Source organism: Chelonia mydas, chromosome 17 (genome assembly GCF_015237465.2).
Source record: "Chelonia mydas isolate rCheMyd1 chromosome 17, rCheMyd1.pri.v2, whole genome shotgun sequence".
In the NCBI taxonomy this organism is placed as follows: domain Eukaryota; kingdom Metazoa; phylum Chordata; order Testudines; family Cheloniidae; genus Chelonia; species Chelonia mydas.
The window spans coordinates 17060378-17077287 of record NC_051257.2 but is presented as its reverse complement, the minus strand read 5'-3'; the positions used below and the strand labels follow the sequence as shown (position 1 = coordinate 17077287).

At 38.0% G+C, this 16910-nt stretch overlaps 1 protein-coding gene across 3 annotated transcripts in view; it reads right to left on the bottom strand.

The window, feature by feature from the left end:
• The window catches only part of ZZEF1 (zinc finger ZZ-type and EF-hand domain containing 1), an 81867-nt gene that overhangs the window by 58681 nt on the left and 6276 nt on the right, over positions 1–16910 (bottom strand). For all 3 annotated transcript variants that reach the window (XM_043531364.1, XM_037880229.2, XM_037880230.2), the window contains exons 2-10: positions 15851–15995; positions 13859–14053; positions 13287–13458; positions 12177–12376; positions 10789–10999; positions 6653–6769; positions 5155–5333; positions 3500–3598; positions 1573–1664 (exon numbers count right to left, since the gene is read on the bottom strand). In XM_043531364.1, coding sequence (XP_043387299.1) covers positions 1573–1664; positions 3500–3598; positions 5155–5333; positions 6653–6769; positions 10789–10999; positions 12177–12376; positions 13287–13458; positions 13859–14053; positions 15851–15995 — 1410 coding nt within the window. The remainder of the gene's footprint in view (positions 1–1572; positions 1665–3499; positions 3599–5154; positions 5334–6652; positions 6770–10788; positions 11000–12176; positions 12377–13286; positions 13459–13858; positions 14054–15850; positions 15996–16910) is intronic.

The following is a 16910-nucleotide window of genomic DNA, read 5'->3' as shown; positions in this document are numbered from 1 at the left end:
TGTTCTGATTCAGCCATGGAGCCTCCATGCTGTGAGATGTAGCGACTGCAGGTTTGGGTGCTGGAGCTGCCCGTGATCCTGCATGAGAAGGTCTGGGAAAAGCGGCAGGGTCGCTGAAGGCGCGGGGTGCTCCGTGTCAAGGACAACGCCGTTGGGATTGGATCTCTCAAGCCCGTATCAGAGTGGGGGCACAAGGTTGCCTCCATGAGGATCACCTTCAGCCGCGGTTCCCAATCTTTAAGTGTTCTCTGGCAGAACTCGCGGCAGATCTTGCAAAGATCTTTCTGATCAGTCTTCTCCGGGCACCGAAGAAACGATGAGTGGGGATCACTTTTAGGCATGCACTTGGCGCAAGTCACACAGTTCTTAAATCCCATGCCACGACACCGGGGCCGGAATGGGGGGAACCACCAACAACTATGCTATACTAAACTTTAAACTGGTACTACTAACAACTAACTATAACAGAATGACAAAGAATGACAGATGACAGAACGACAAAGAAAACTTGCTGAACAAGAACCAAGGGAAGTTCCAGCCACTGTCCCTGGTGGTAAGAAGGAACTGAAGGGGTGGCGGGTCAGCAGGGCTATATATTAGGTGCCATAAGGGCACAACTCCAGGGGGCGCCCAGGCCGACCCAACGGATGCTGTTAAGGGAAAAATCTTCCAGCCATCATTTACGTACCCGCCTGATTGGAATAGACATGAACAAGCACTTGAAGAAGAAGAAATGTTTCAGAAAGATTAAACATCTCTGAAAGAATAGGATCAAACTCACAGCGAAGTTTCATTTTAGCCACCATCTCGCCTGGAGCCAAGCAAGAAATAAGAACCTCCATCTTAACTTTGATTCAATTTGCTTTTCTGCTGTTTTATACAAAAAGTAGTGGCAATTTTTTTTTTTTTTAAATTATAACCAGGTATCATTCCACTATAATTTTTAAACAGTTGAGATATTGGCCTCTCCTCCATCCCCAACTGATGAGAACGTATAAGCACAAGAGTCTAGTCAACCTCAATTCAGGTGGGCACTACAAAGCATGCATACATGCTTTGGTAAAGTAAGCTACAGGTTTTTTTAAACAGCTAATAAAAAAATCAAACAATGGAAAAGCAAGCTGTAGAAACCTCATCACAGCTTCCGTCCTGCTATGAGATTCTACCAACGTTTGGGGCATAAGATTTTAATTCCACACCAAAGTAATGTTGCTGTTTAAATACATGGCAAGCATTATACTACATACACAAGAACTAGAAATACCTCATTGGCCTGAATAAGATATAGACAAAAGCAACATAAAATAGATGGAACGCTTTACAGAGTACACTAGTGGCAGCATTCTGTAACCAGATGAAATTTCTATTTTTCTTTTTCTGCAGTTTCCGGTGACTCATGCAAACACAAAACAAAACCCAAACTGCTGTCACTCCATGAGGAGGCTCAAATTTCTTGCAAATTAATCACAAAGCTGTACATTCAATCAAAGGTGAATAATTGTCTAAATTCCACCACCAAGAAAAAAGCATTAATCCAAGAATCTGCTTGAATAATGCAAACAAGTTCCTTACCTTTATTCTAATTTGTGTCACCTGGAATGTAGATTCAGTTCCTGCAGAAAGAATGATACTTGCTCTGGTTTTTCCAGTCTCAGTAAGGAAACCTAAAGGAACAATGAAAATAGGATGAGGTTTAGAGGATTGTCACCTTAAAGTAAATGGATACAGAATTATAATGGGAGGAGTAAAACAAAACCCAGCACTCTGTTCTATAACAAAGATTCAGCCAGTGAATGAGACTTGAGAGTCCAAATGAAATAGTAAATTATAATGCTGGCATTAGTAATTTTGCTTATAAAAGATGATGCTGTATCAAAAGGTGTCCATACAACACAGTGTTGTGTTAGTATATCCTTCCTCAGGACCATGTCTTCACAGCCACAGTCTCTCCTGGGACTGTACTATTATTAACAGGAAAATTCTTACAACTGCTAAGTTTTAGTGAAAAGTCACTCCCAGCGAATGTTACTGGGATCACTGAATGACCATGTTTACTTATCTAAATGACAGCTTTTCTGAAGCCAGAATAACACTGTCAAGACCATTCTACCTCCTCCCTTTCCTCTTAAATGAAAGAAAAACCTCAGAATCAAATCTACAAATCACTCCTTTTGTTACAATATCCTGAAGTTTAATCTGTGGCATCAAGAGCAAAATACCAGGACAATGTTACCTGTTTACTTCAGCTAGAAGCTGAAGAAACAAAACTTTTCAATGCAAACACCCCCAAACTTTGACTGCAAACAACCCAAGAAAGACAAACCAATTTCCAATGTGCATGCCACCTCTGCAGTGCACAACTTACATGCCCCCCAGTATGTTGTGTGCTAAGCACCTCAAAAGGCGTTTTAGAGAAGTGCACGTTGCTTTGACTTGCAGAGCCATTATTTACTGCCTCATTTATACTGTTATTTCTGATTTTTAAGAATATTTTGACTAAGAGACATCAACAATTAAAGGATTGTTGACTCTTGAAAGCAAATATTCAGCCACCCAAGGATATTCTATATCATATTCTCTTCCATCCTTCCATCAGTGTTTGGGAAGCCCCTAGTGATTCAGAGCAAAATGCTGCTCTGCTATGCACTTCTTCACACCAGCCTGCTCTTCACTTTCAGCCAATGCACCAATAACCCGACCTAAGATACCAAACTTGTTTTACAAAAAGAAAAGGAGTACTTGTGGCGCCTTAGAGACTAACCAATTTATTTGAGCATAAGCTTTCGTGAGCTACAGCTCACTTCATCGGATGCATACTGTGGAAAATACAGAAGATGTTCTTATACATACAAACCATGAAAAAATGGGTGTTTACCACTACAAAAGGTTTTCTCTCACCCCACCCCACTTTCCTGCTGGTAATAGCCTTTTGCTATTACCCCCACTGATGGAGGGATGGAAGAGAATATGATATAGAATATCCTTGGGTGGCTGAATATTTGCTTTCAAGAGTCAACAATCCTTTAATTGTTGATGTCTCTTAGTCAAAATATTCTTAAAAATCAGAAATAACAGTATAAATGAGGCAGTAAATAATTACCAGCAGGAGAGCGGGGTGGGGGGAGAGAAAACCTTTTGTAGTGGTAAACACCCATTTTTTCTTTTTTTGTATGTATAAGAACATCTTCTGTGTTTTCCACAGTATGCATCTGATGAAGTGAGCTGTAGCTCACGAAAGCTTATGCTCAAATAAATTGGTTAGTCTCTAAGGTGCCACAAGTACTCCTTTTCTTTTTGCGAATACAGACTAACACGGCTGCTACTCTGAAACTTGTTTTAGGGGAAGGAACAGTTCCTAAGAGAAATTCCCTGTGAGTGAGAATTACAATTTAGAAGCGCTATGTCCACCGTAGTTCCTTTTTTCTAGCTGTCAAGCAGTGTGAAAATGTACAGATCTGAACCACTACAAGAAACCATAAACAAAAGACTATACACTTACCATCCCCTGTCCATGGCTCAACAAGGAGGTTTTCAGGCCCTGATTTATCTTCCTTTCCTTTTACATCACATGCCTGAAGGGTCAGCTGTAGCGGCTTTCCTGAACAAGCAAATCAACAGGTTTATCAGAGCTATGAAAACAAACAATATAGAGCCTGTTTGCCAATGGCATTCTAAATTCTTTACACAGAGAGAAGGTAAAAAATTAAGAAAAAAAATTAGAGAATCACAACACCACAGGATCTTTTTACCTTGTACAAAGGAAACAAATGCAAAATCCATGTTACTGCAACATTAGTTGAAATTTTAAGTGTAAAAAGACAAGAAATTAAGAATTGTTACAGCTGAAGGACCCATAACTGTCAAAATACACACATTTTGAATTAAAGAGTTCACAGCACATGAAATAAATACCACTTTTATTATGAGGAGCCAGAGATACAGTTGCTGTGGGAAACAGAAGTGACTTTCCAGAATTCTGAGCATAATGTTGTAGTAACAATATTTTATGCATAACATATTTACATTTGTCACACACCAGAACCAGCGGTTGAGTCTGGTAAATGTATTTCTCTACATTAGGTTCACACCCACATGCCTGCTACGAATGTCCAGTAATTCAGGACTGGAAAAAAGTGGTTAAAGTGATACCATCAACCTGAGATGAAGTCAATTTTAAAAAACTGATTAAAAATTATTTTTGGTACTACACCTGTTGCTAAGTCTGCATGCTAATTGTGGTTTTGCAATCACATTTTCCTATTTAAAAATGTTTTTTTTTCTATGTTGCTGAGTGAAAATACAAACAAACAAAATGGAACCTGACTACACAGAAGGAAATGGTGATATTGACCATACACAAAATACTGTTAAATGAGCAAAGTATACAAACTGAAAACTCCAAAAAAACAAAAAACCATCACTTTCAGTCATATTAACCTTATTTGTAGCTACAGAGGCTAAAACATGTCTGACAGAAGTAAAGCCTAAGTTGATACCCACAGAAAAACATTTTACTGCCTTATGCTAGACCAGGTTCATGTTTAAACCTACAAACATCATCCAGAAAAGTTTATTTATTGAAAGCGAAAACAAAAGAATTAGACCTAGATCTGAGTTACACTACATGATACAGCTATGACAAAAACGTTAACAAAAATTAAAAATGTCATTCTACTCTCAGTAAACACTGGACAGCAAAAATTCAGGAACTTTTTGTAGGAAGAAAAAGACTAATACCACTAGATAAACATAATAGAGATGCAAACACCTTTACTATTTTACTACAGAGCCAACTGCCCATGCAGTTCTTGAGCGCAGGATTACAGAATTCCTTCTCCAAGGTGACATCACCTTTGGTTCTTGGAAGGATCACAAGGATCTCAAATTCTACTACTAGCACTGCTCTGATGCAAGTACTGTTTTAGGAGACATACCTTTCTTTTCAGCTTGATAATATTCATTAAAATAAAATCCTTTTATACCCTGATTAAAAGGCCAAACAACCACTTTACACACAAAAGACAATTTGGAAAGCTGTCTGTGATCGATTGATCTCTCTCTTGCGCGCGCGCACACACTCTCTCTCTCTCATTCTCTGAAGGATGTAGTAACTATTCATTTGAGTAGCTTTAAAGATGTCCCTGAAATATTTACCGTATTTATAAAGCAGGTTTTGTCTAACAGTTGCCATGGAAGAGATGAGTGAAGAAGCCTTGTATAGTGTGTCCAGATGATCAGCGATAGCACAAAGTGAACTTATCACTTTAGCAACACTCCCTCTGGCTAGGGCAAAAGCCAACAATGTAAGTTCAACCTCTGGAGTGGCACAACAACTAGGAGATGAAAAGACCATGTATAAATATATAAGAAAGGAAACCTGCAGTTTCATAATCAAGTACATGAAATGTTACATCAATAATTTCAATTAATACCAGTGACTTATCATATGGCCTATTTATATAGCAATTTAAGCCATCTGTTTCTAAAAACTTGATAGCTAATCGTCCTGTTCCAGTTGCTGAAATCAACACTGGATGAATCATCCACTCTTTTATACAGAATCATTGAAAATGTTTTATCATCTAGTTAAAAGCTAGAACATAAAAAAGGCGATTTAGATTTATCACAGGAATTCAGTATTTAAGGTTTTGGGATATAGATTTTTTAAAGGAGTACGCTCCTACTAGTACAGCCTACTTCAACCATTATCAGTCTAGAGCCTCCATTTGGCACCCTTATTTCATTCCCTTATATTTTCTCTCTTTATTTCTTCCAATAGTTCTCTCTACTTTCTGTACACCCACATAGCTAGGAAGCACAAAAAAGTTCACATCCCAATAACCTGGTGTAGGCAGACCCGATAACCTGAAGTTTTGTTTTACTATGTCTCTAAGTACACTCGTATGGGAAATGAGTTTATACCTAACACTTGAGGTTTTTTTATATAAATATATTGCAAACATATTATTTATTCGGTCTTTTTCTTTATAACTTAAGACCTGGTTGACTAGTCCCTGATCACATGTAAACATTTCTAATAAAGTATAATTTATAAGAAGAAGTACATTAAACAAAAGGAAGCCAGTAGCAAAACTTCAAATTGATTGCAGTGGGAGCAGGATAGGGCCAGTCACATTGGTCTGTATACCAAAGTAATTCCTTAAAAGCTATTCATGATGGCAATATACTTCCTTATTACAACAGCAGTTAAGGTACAAAAAAAAAAAAAAAAAATAGGCTGAACGATGGTACCTCATGACTGCTTTTGGGACCAGATTTTCACTATTTCTAGCACGCACATTTTGGATTAATCGCTTAGAATTTATTCTCAATGGAAGAAAGGAGAAAAATGTTATTATCTCCTCCGAAGGTCCATAAACAGTTTTCACTGCAGATCTAATGTCACACCAACTTAACGTTAAATATACCTCAGCACTATGCCAAAGACGGAGGAATGAGCTTTTGGCTTCTAGGTCAGCTAAATGCTTAAATTGAAGAGCTGAGGAAACAATTTTTCATATTTATCTTTGAATTTGTCAATGTATGAACAAACAACAACAACAAATAAGGACTATGATAAATGGAAACTATTTTTGCAGTACCCATTTACTCTATCATTTGCTTACCATACAAGTACACTAATGAAATTTACCTGGTTATTCTTATAAGAAAACTATCTACTTCCTCCAAAACATTGGGAGATAAGAAGCTTGAGAAGTCTGTAGAACCCGACGTCAGGGACAGTGGCGGCATGTGCTGCAATGCCTTCCTACAAAGGGAAAAGAGCAAGACATTAGAAATAAACTCAAGTCAGACAGAACTGAAGAGACACAAGCTTCAAAAAAGGAAGAACCACTCAGAATCTTTATGCTTATGTGGCTGGATCTCTGAGTTTAGGGTAGATGTTCTCTACTGTGTGAGGAGCATTATTAATGCTCTTCCTGCATTAGAAATGCAAAGCACTTGGCTTCTAGATGGAGAAAGTAGGGCATGGAATTTTTTTTTTAATAAAAGAGGCTGTGCAAATATCACACAAACCTCAACCGTGCAATTGAATACTTGCAGGCAGACTCTAGTTTAGTGAGATAGAGCACAACAAAACCATTTGATGAAAAATTCTATGAACTTCTACCCAAAAAGAAGTCTTACACTAAGTAACTCCTTGTTTGAAACATATTTTAAAACAAAGTAGCAGTCCCTTATTAAGAACTAATGATGTGCACACATTCATTTAAAAATGTAAAAATAGCTTCTCTCACAGCAATACAAAATAACCTTTCAAAACTTTAATAAAAATCTATTTATTTGCTTCCATAAGTCAAGCTTCCACACCAGTGAGGGTAATTTTTTCTGCTAACTCTTTAGTTCCACACAAAAGGAGCACTTTCTGGTCCAGGCCAAAATGAATTCTTATGGCAGAGTTATAAGACCCTGAAAATTGGAAGTTTAGAAAGGACAGGCTGCCAGAGTCTTAATTATTAATACTATACTAAAACTTTTCAGTACTTAGGGTTTGTCTACACTATCAAAACTATACTGGTGTAACTATGTTGTGCTAATTATTATGGCATAACCCTGTAGTGTAGACTCAGCCTTCACTGATGGAAGGGTTTTTTTCCCTATTGGTATAGGAACACCACTTCTCTGAATGACCGTAACTACGTTGATGAAAGCATAGCTGTATCTAAACTGGGAGGTAGGTTGGTATAGCTACTTGGGTCAGGGTTGAGTTTTTTTTCTACACCTCTGACCTAAGTTGCTAGGTTGACTTAACTTTTAAGTGTAGCATAGGCCTTAGTTTCATGATCATTTTATTTTTTATATAGAATTATTTTCTGATTGTACAGTGTCTAGCTCAGGGTTTATGCTACACAGAAAAGTAGTTTTGTACAAAACACTTCACAGGTTGTCGTTTTCTGAATATCTAAAAGGTAGTAAAACGCAAGGCTCCAATCCCAGAAATGTTTTGTGTCCGAGGAACTTCTTCAATGGAACTGCTGACATGCATAAAGTTACTCAGATGTATAACAGACCTTTCAAAGTCTGTGCATAGGATAAACTAGGCAAATTAGAGGTAAAGTTTTCAAGGATTTTGTCATGTGAAGTAGTGGTGTTTTTTAAAAAACACATGAAAATTGAATACCATAAAGCTGTTGTGGTTGTGTTATGATTTTAGTAAGATTTCAAACTTTGTGAAGTCATTGAGCAGATGACAGTTTTACAGTTATTCAAGGAAACATTATGCAGCAAAACAACCAGTCACCACAAAAGGAATGCCTGCACTGAAATACTGTAAATACCCTACCACAGCCCAGAAATATTCTGCACAATATTAATGGAAAGAAACCTTCTTTGGGAGATAGGCATTTGGAGGAGAAACAAAACCGAAAATTATTCCTGAAAAATCAAGGTGGGACAGGCCACCACACTGACAAGAAACAAGGCACCTACAGGAGATTTTTGCCTGTCACGTGCCTGGCAAAATGTGTTTAGTTCCTTTTTGCCACTGTATAAAAACCTGTTCATCAGCACAGAAGAATTTTAATACTTTGCTATGTTGCCTCTTTGATATGAGAGCAGGGATGGAGGGGCTGCTTATCACTAACTGCAGTGTTTCAGGGGGTCTTCTCCACATATTTTCACTCATGGGATCAAGGCATCTACGTAGACACTTACGCATCAGAGGAGATACCGTCTATCCATGAAAATGGCATAACTGCAGACTGCTCATTCCATACACCACATGGGATGCAGTGCCTTTTTAGTGCCTGAAATATCTGGATATATTCAAAGAATATTCAAAATTTTTAATGGCTATTAGGATAGTAAAGGCATAAAAATTTGGAAGCCTTTTCTCCCATGAAAGGAGATGCTTTAATAAACTATTAAAATCTTATATAGGTATTGGCTATTTTGAGAATAATTAATATATCAATATGCACTGGATATTAGGGAAACGAAGAATATAAGAAAGAAAAAGAATATACTTGTAGAGTTAAGCAGACTACATTAACACAGTTAAAAGCTACAAAAATATTTGAATTGATGTGAAGCAACAACTATATGCTCTTTGAGACTACAGTAGAACCTCAGAGTTCTACTGTAGTCTCAAAGAAACAAACGTTACTCAAAAGTAACAAACTGACCAGTCAACCACAACCACATCTGGAACCAGAAGTACGTAACCAGACAGCAGAGACACCCCCCACCTCCCTCAAAAAAAAGAGCAAATCCAGTACATTTAACACAGTACTGTACTGTGTAAACTACTAAAAATAAGTTTAACAAAAGATTTGACAAGGTAAGGAAACTGTTTCTGTGCTTGTTTCATTTAAATTAAGATGGTTAAAGCAGCATTTTTCTTCTGCATGGCAAAGTTTCAAAGCTGTATTAAGTCAATGTTCAGTTGTAACCTTTTGAAAGAACCACGGTAACATTTTGTTCAGAATTACAAACATTTCAGAGTTACGAACAACCTCCATTCCCAAAGTGATCCTAACTGACTTTCTACTGTACTTTTTAAGCTAACGTGTCCGTGAATAATTATTAGCTTGAGTGGACTGAAAGGACACTGTCAGGAATGACAGGTTTCAGAGTAACAGCCGTGTTAGTCTGTATTCGCAAAAAGAAAAGGAGTACTTGTGGCACCTTAGAGACTCACGAAAGCTTATGCTCAAATAAATTGGTTAGTCTCTAAGGTGCCACAAGTACTCCTTTTCTGTCAGGAATGAGAGTCCAAATATCTCACCTATTCTATAATACAAATTACAATCCAATGGAAAAATCCCTGGGATTTTAACTGTATTCTTTTATTTTAAGAACTACTCCGTTCCTGAGAAATTACAACTCTGTTGGCTTGAAAGCAGACTTTTACTTGCACATGCAATTCCCAAAGCTGTGCTGGCATTAATTGCTGGTGCATAAACAGACATTTTGGCATGATACGGCTCTACATGACTGAGGGTTATTAAAAAAAACAACTATACTAAATTAAGCTCCATTCATAAAGAAAATGCAACAAATAAATATGCACATATATACATCCAAATCCTTTTAATTTATTTATTGCTAGCAATAAGTCTGTTGGAAAAGTGATAATAAACATACAACTATCACTTTTCACAGCAGACTAACTCAGCCCAGCAAGCCAGGGGACAAATTAAGCCTTGGATAGGGGGTTGGGGGGAGGCAGCAGCCGCCAGGGATGATGGGGGACGGGGGGAGGCACTGAGGGGGATGGAACCTGAAGCCCCACAGCTGGGGGACATAGTCCGAATCCATGCAGTCGGAGCCTGGGGCCTGCCACTGCACAGCTGAAGCCCCAACGCCCCACCCCAGGGCTGAAGCCCCAACCCTGAGCTCCACCACCCCTGGAAAGGTAGGGAACTCACTGTCTGCCTGCTCCTTCAGTGTTGTGCCCCAGATGTCTCCAGAGGGGGGCAGAGCCCATCCCCTGCTGGCGGCCCCAGCAACCAAGGCAGTGCATTTAGGAGCACCAGGGAGGGGGAGGGGCTGCTGCTCCTCCCCCCAGTCACAGCCCAGAAGGCTGCATCCACAAGAAAGGTCCCTGGTGGCCGCATTTGAGAAACGCTGGGCTAAGCAGATTACTTCTGGGCACTGGCCATGTATTACAGTGCAAAGGAATGACCATTTGTAAATTTAACAAACTGGTAACCAAGGGGATGTTTAAATATCCTAATGGAGGGACTGGAAACCAGTTATACAAGACTGTGTTTCTGTCATTTATAAACTTTTTATATCAAAAAGCAATGAAAGTTTGGGACTTACTGAGTATTTTGTAGGATAGTGTGAACAAATGCTGGATTGGTTTCCATGGAAGCCGTTACCAATGAGGTGAGCAAAGACCAGTACCAGATAGCTGAAGCATCACACACTGAGATGCCAACTTTCTTAACTCTTTGATAGCCAACAGCCCTGAGCCCATGGATTCTAGTATCACATCCATCACTAAGGCAACGCTTGATGTTTATCTGTACATCTGTTGGTAACATCAAACAAGAAAAAAAATAGGTAATTTCTTCCAGCCACTACTAACAATAATAACAGACATAAGAGAATCACTAAGTTCAAAAGAAGAACTTCCTAAAGATCTATCTGCATTACAAAAATGTATAACTAAAGAACCTAGTATGAATGTGACCGTGTGTGCATACACTATTGCACTTGTGAGCGTACACATGAACAGACTGATTTGGAAAATTTCGGCTTCAGTGGACTCACATGACCAACTACCTGAAATAGTAGCTTCTGTAACACAAAACGTGAGGTTACCTGGGGTCACAAATTATGAGTGAAAAAAGTAAACAAAATACTCCCCAAAATGCAAATAATCAATGTATTTTACCAAATAGCTACATCTCAAAGGAAAATTTCTTTAGTAAGACTCTCTGGCACTTCCATCATATGACCGTGAAATGCTAATTATTTCAAAATCAGAATATAAGTATTTAAACATGCTGTCTTAGTTCCTTTGCATAGACAATATACTTTCAGAGTTAGTTTTGAGAAAGGAGGTCCCTCTGTGGGCACGTCAGGAAGCTATAAAAAATTATTTTTTTAAAAATGGAAAACACCCATTTGAACAAAACCATTGTTCAGCTAAGATTTTAAACCTTCAGAAATTGTCATTGGGGTCTACTCCAAAAAGGCAGCCACAGATCTGTCATGCTTAAGATGACAACACTAAAGATAGTTTGTTAACATAAAAATATTTGACTTTTTGTTTAACACTTTACAAAAGTCATCTCACTCCTGTACTGACATAGGTGTGAGATATAACACTTGAGTTACGTTAATTTATTTTTTGGGTATGTTTTTTAACCAGAAGTGGGATTTTTGCTACATGCTAGCATCTAGCATATTGTGGCACTGCATAAAAGGAAATATATATTTCAGCATGCCATCATATCTTCAAAGTGAGATGCTGGAACTGCATCCAGAATTATTTCAGTGGTCTACCTTTAACAAAAATTAAAACCAGATGCTATGCAAAAAGATTTTACAAAGCGAGCCAGGAACCACAATCAAAACTCTTTTGGAATCATGGGCTTAGCCAAAAGCCTCAGTATGAACACCACAAATTTCAGCAAGCTACCCAGCCTTTCACTTTCACAAAACCAAAAAAGAAAACACCAATTGTGTCTTTATTGACTCACACATCTGACTAATGTTAGCGTTTTCCAACAATGTCACGTAGCCAGTGATATTGCTGGGAATGTGAACATCTCGGACCTCCTGGAGATTGCTGGCATTCCTTCCAACTGCTACCGTAACCTGCTGCGGCATATAACTCTGGTCATTAGCTGCCACTGCAATGGACAGATGTCTCAGAACAACATCTGGTTTCATCTTTAAACTGTAAGATGGGGAGAGAGAGAAAGACATATATATTTTTTTCTCTTTAGGAGCTAAGGGCCCAACTTTCAGCCTAGCCTCTGCCAACCTCCACTTCTGCAAGCATAAGCAACTGCAATGGCATTTATCTGCCTAGGTACTCGTACCTCATTACCATAGCATGTGAGTGCTTGAACTGCAGATGCAATGAGGTATTGTTTAACTTCTACTATTTGAGCCCATAAATACAAAAGTCACCTCTGAGAATCAGGTCCTGAAACTTTACATCATTCAGCACAATCTTTACTGTGCTATCTTGGCCATCACAGGAGTGTGAAGGCAGAACAGCACGATAATAGGACTGTCAGGTTTCGTTTCCACAGTACACTAGTACTAAATAGAATGTAATAACTGACTTACACGACAGTTCAACATGGATGATATTTGTCCTTATAAAAACTTATCTTCCACTCTATATTAAATGTCATGTTCATGTTTACAGAAGCAGTGTTACATTTTACTTCAAGACTGTGACATAATGAGTTTACCTTTAAGCACTAACAAATACAGGTATATTAACATTCATATTACAGCTCAAAAACTTTTTAAAAATCCCAGAGATGCAAAAAAAAAATTTAAAAAGCAACAAAACCCCCCTCCCCCCCAGCCCATTCCCGCATACCCAAAAACAAATGGGGAATACATATAAAACTCTAAGGTTTAACTTCAGGTCTTTTTAGCCAGTTGAAAATAAAGTGAATACTTTTCATCCCAACGTAAAGATTAAGATGATGTAGCCCACCTCCAAAAATCATGTGTTTGCGCCAGACTACTCAAAGTTACAGTCCAGTGACAGTAAAATAATCTCTTCCCACTGTAAATCCTAAGGGCTGAAACCCTAAAATCCAGGGGCCTATTACTATGCTACTCACCGTATCCAATGTGAGCGAGCACTCCCATCTGACTGCCAGAAGGATGAGGTTTCTCCATTCGTCATCTTGTCAATGTCAGCAGAGTTTGATGAGCTTTCTATATGAATATAGCACTTTGTGACAGTTTTGAGTTTGTCCATTTCTTGGTTACCATTCAGATCACTAGGGCATTCTGTAAAGACACGGAAAAAATAAGTCACTGATAAGGATAAGTATGGAAGACTAGAAAATGTATAAAGTCAAGACAAAAATTTAGGAAGTGAAGTAAGCTTTTTATTTAAAATGTCAAACACCTATTAACATAGTGCCAGTCTTACTCAAATTCTCATACAATATGCCACTTGTGTAACCACAGAAAACACGTAGCCAACAAGTTAACAGACTTCTTTTCTACTTGACAATTTGCTTTAGAAAACATACACATGGAAATGTGCGTCAGCCTCAGAAGTCACTTCCAGTAGAAGTTTAGAAACAGCTTAGGGGGATTTGTCGCTGCTGTTGTTTTTAATTCCTACTTCAAGCCCTAGTTACACCAACCACATCATTAGAGATATTTTAGCAAGTTCACATACCCTTTTCTTTTAGTAGCAGCCTATCTAAAGAATCCTTCAGTACTGAAGATCGCATAGTACAAATATTATTGAAGTACTCCAACACTGGGTATGGGATGACAGTACTGGAAATGCGGTTCCGATGCAAGAATCTCAGTATCATTGAAGCATGAAGACCAAGGTGCTCTTTCGATTCAGAAAATATGTCAATAAAACCTGAAGAGACATAAAAGTTACTTCTGTTTCCTGTACCACCTACCTCACCCTACAGCAACCAAACATCACCCTCTCCCTCACCACAATATCTTATCACGATCAGCTGCATTTAAATCAGCTAATGAATCAGCTTGTAGAAGAGTTTTCCAAAAGAAATGGTGCAAGCTTAAGACATTTAAAACTTGACTAGGAAAAGCATAAAAACACAAATATGTTTCCAGTCACTGGAACGATTTGGATAGGCTGACAAGTGTTATGATTCTAAATTCTCTATTTTGATGTCTCAGATTAAAAAGAACAGTTAAAAAGTTATTCAGTGACCAGTATTATGACTTTAACAGGGCTCCAGTGCATTTATTTTAATACTGATCTATCAGATTCGAATGCTAACTTGATAACAGTAATTTGACTTGAACAGCGTGCTACATTGGTGGACAGAATCAGACACTCTCACTCTTCTGTTAGCCAGCATGAAAAGCTGCTTGTCTAGTCCTATTAATTACATCTACATTGAGCGCTTCCTGAGAAGGATAATTACAATTATGAAGAAAATTAAGTGACTGATACATATTCCATTAAAGCCTTAGGAGGCTGAAGTCTGGAAAGTGACAGATGTTTCAAACATCTGAAATTTGGAAGATATGCAGAAGAAATTGTGATGTACATTATCCTTTTTACTTCCTCCAATGGATTACACATTAGAACATTAACTACCAGAACTCAAAACTCTTGCATATTAAAGTTTATAATGAATAGTTCAATTTTTTAGACACTTAACAGGATATGGCAGTTTGAGTTCTATCTCTCTCTAATACCTTTACTATATTTACTTTAGGTGTGTACAAACTGAGCTACTATAAGCGGTATGAAAGCTAAAATTACTCATGAGCCATGACTATCTTTGAAGTAACTCAGGAAAATAAAACAAAGTAGAACCTCAGAGTTATGAACTGCAGAGTTCCGAACTCATCAGTTAACCATACACCTCATTTGGAACTGCAAGTACACAATCAGGCAGCAGCAAAGACACACAAAAAAAAGCAAATACAGTACTGTGTTTAATGTAAACTACTAAAAAAAGGGAAAGCTGCATTTTTTCCTCTATATAGTCAAGTTTCAAAGCTGTATTAGGTCAATGTTCAATTGTAAACTTTTGAAACAACCACCATAACGTTTTGTTCGGAGTTCCGAACATTTCAGAATTACGAACAACCTCCATTCCTGAGATGTTCGTAACTCTGAGATTCTACTGTATGCAAATGATGCACATCAATCAGGACTGAAAACAAAATCAGAGAGTCAATGATAGTAGTTAATGGGTCCTTTTACTGCCTGTTATACAAAGAGGGTTGGGTGGTGAAAGCATGGATGACATGACTGCGGACCTAGTCAGATGGAGTGATAGATGAGGATATCTCAATTACCAAGTGTGATGCCGGCATTGCCAACTACATGACATTAGCCAGAAAAATCACTCTGTGATGGCCAAGTTCAATGAGGAACTTGTTTTCTATCTGTGATTTAAACCATATAAATTAAGAAATTTCCCACTCACAATGAGGAAAAAAATGTATTTATGCAAGCTAGCTTGCTGGTAATTTTGGGAAATCATGATTCTTCAAAAACTTCACTTCCGTTTCTCATTTGAGGAAATGTTAACTACTTGGAGTGAAAACAGTTCGGGGAGAAGGATTTAGGACTAAAACCATTAAATTACATTGTTTATTGCAATAGCCTCCCTGGTGGTGGTGATGGGGAAATGGGGAGGACATAAGAGGATGAGGAAACCACTCTCACCTGGAACAAGAGAGCAAGCCTGCAGCTGTCTGATTACATGACTAAGTTCCCCTTGAAGATTGGCTCCACTGGAATTCTTGAGGGCCTCCAGCATGTTCTCCACATCCACGGTGCCATCTCCCTCAGCATCAAACTGTGCAAAGGCCTGCAAGAAAGAAGAATGAAGCAAGACGGGTATTTATTCCAAACAGAAAAAGAATGGCTGTATGCGATATACTGAACAAAAGAACATTCTAAAAGGATTTTTAAAAAAAATCAACATTTCCTGCAAAACTGAATTCATGGCAACAGGAAATGCGACTTAGCTGATTACAGATGTCAATTAATTCTATGGCATGTGTGCGTCTCTCCCACAAAATCAATTAATGAGTTATATCTTAGGGCAATAACAGGCCATTTGCAACAGAGAGTCAGCAGGACAATTAAACATCTCCCAGCATCTCCTCCTAATAGGGTGGGTTCACAGGAAAACTCTGTCAATCTGTTAGGAATAGGAGATCAAGTCAGTTCCCCACTGCCATAAAAATCCATCACTCACTATCACCACACCTAATTTACAGTGGGTGCCCTTCAAACCAGAAGGAACTTCTTGAGATAATAAAGGTCTCAGAGATGTTCCCTATATTTAAGAAGAGAAATATTATTAGAACCAGAAGAAACTTTTCAAACTTCCACTACACACTGTGCTCCTAAACTAAGCATTACATCCAAATAAAGTTTGCAAAAATATCCACAAAGTCAAAACAAGAAGATAATAGGTGTTTAGAAGATTCCATTTTTTATTCAAGCGATTTCCAGTCTCCCAGTATGTTGACCTTAGTGTACATGTATGCAAATTATAAATGTTTATATTAAATACTGTTCTTTATACACTTAAAACAAATCTTTATAACATATTAAACGCTCATCTCCAGCTTTTTATTCTTCCCCAAAACACCAAAAAGGAGTTGTGTTCAACAAGGCGGCCTATAAAAAATAACAAATGCAGAATGTCTAAACTAAGCCATTTTAGAGACATGACAAACCAAAAAAAAAAAAAAAAAGTTCTCTCCCTCTGCAA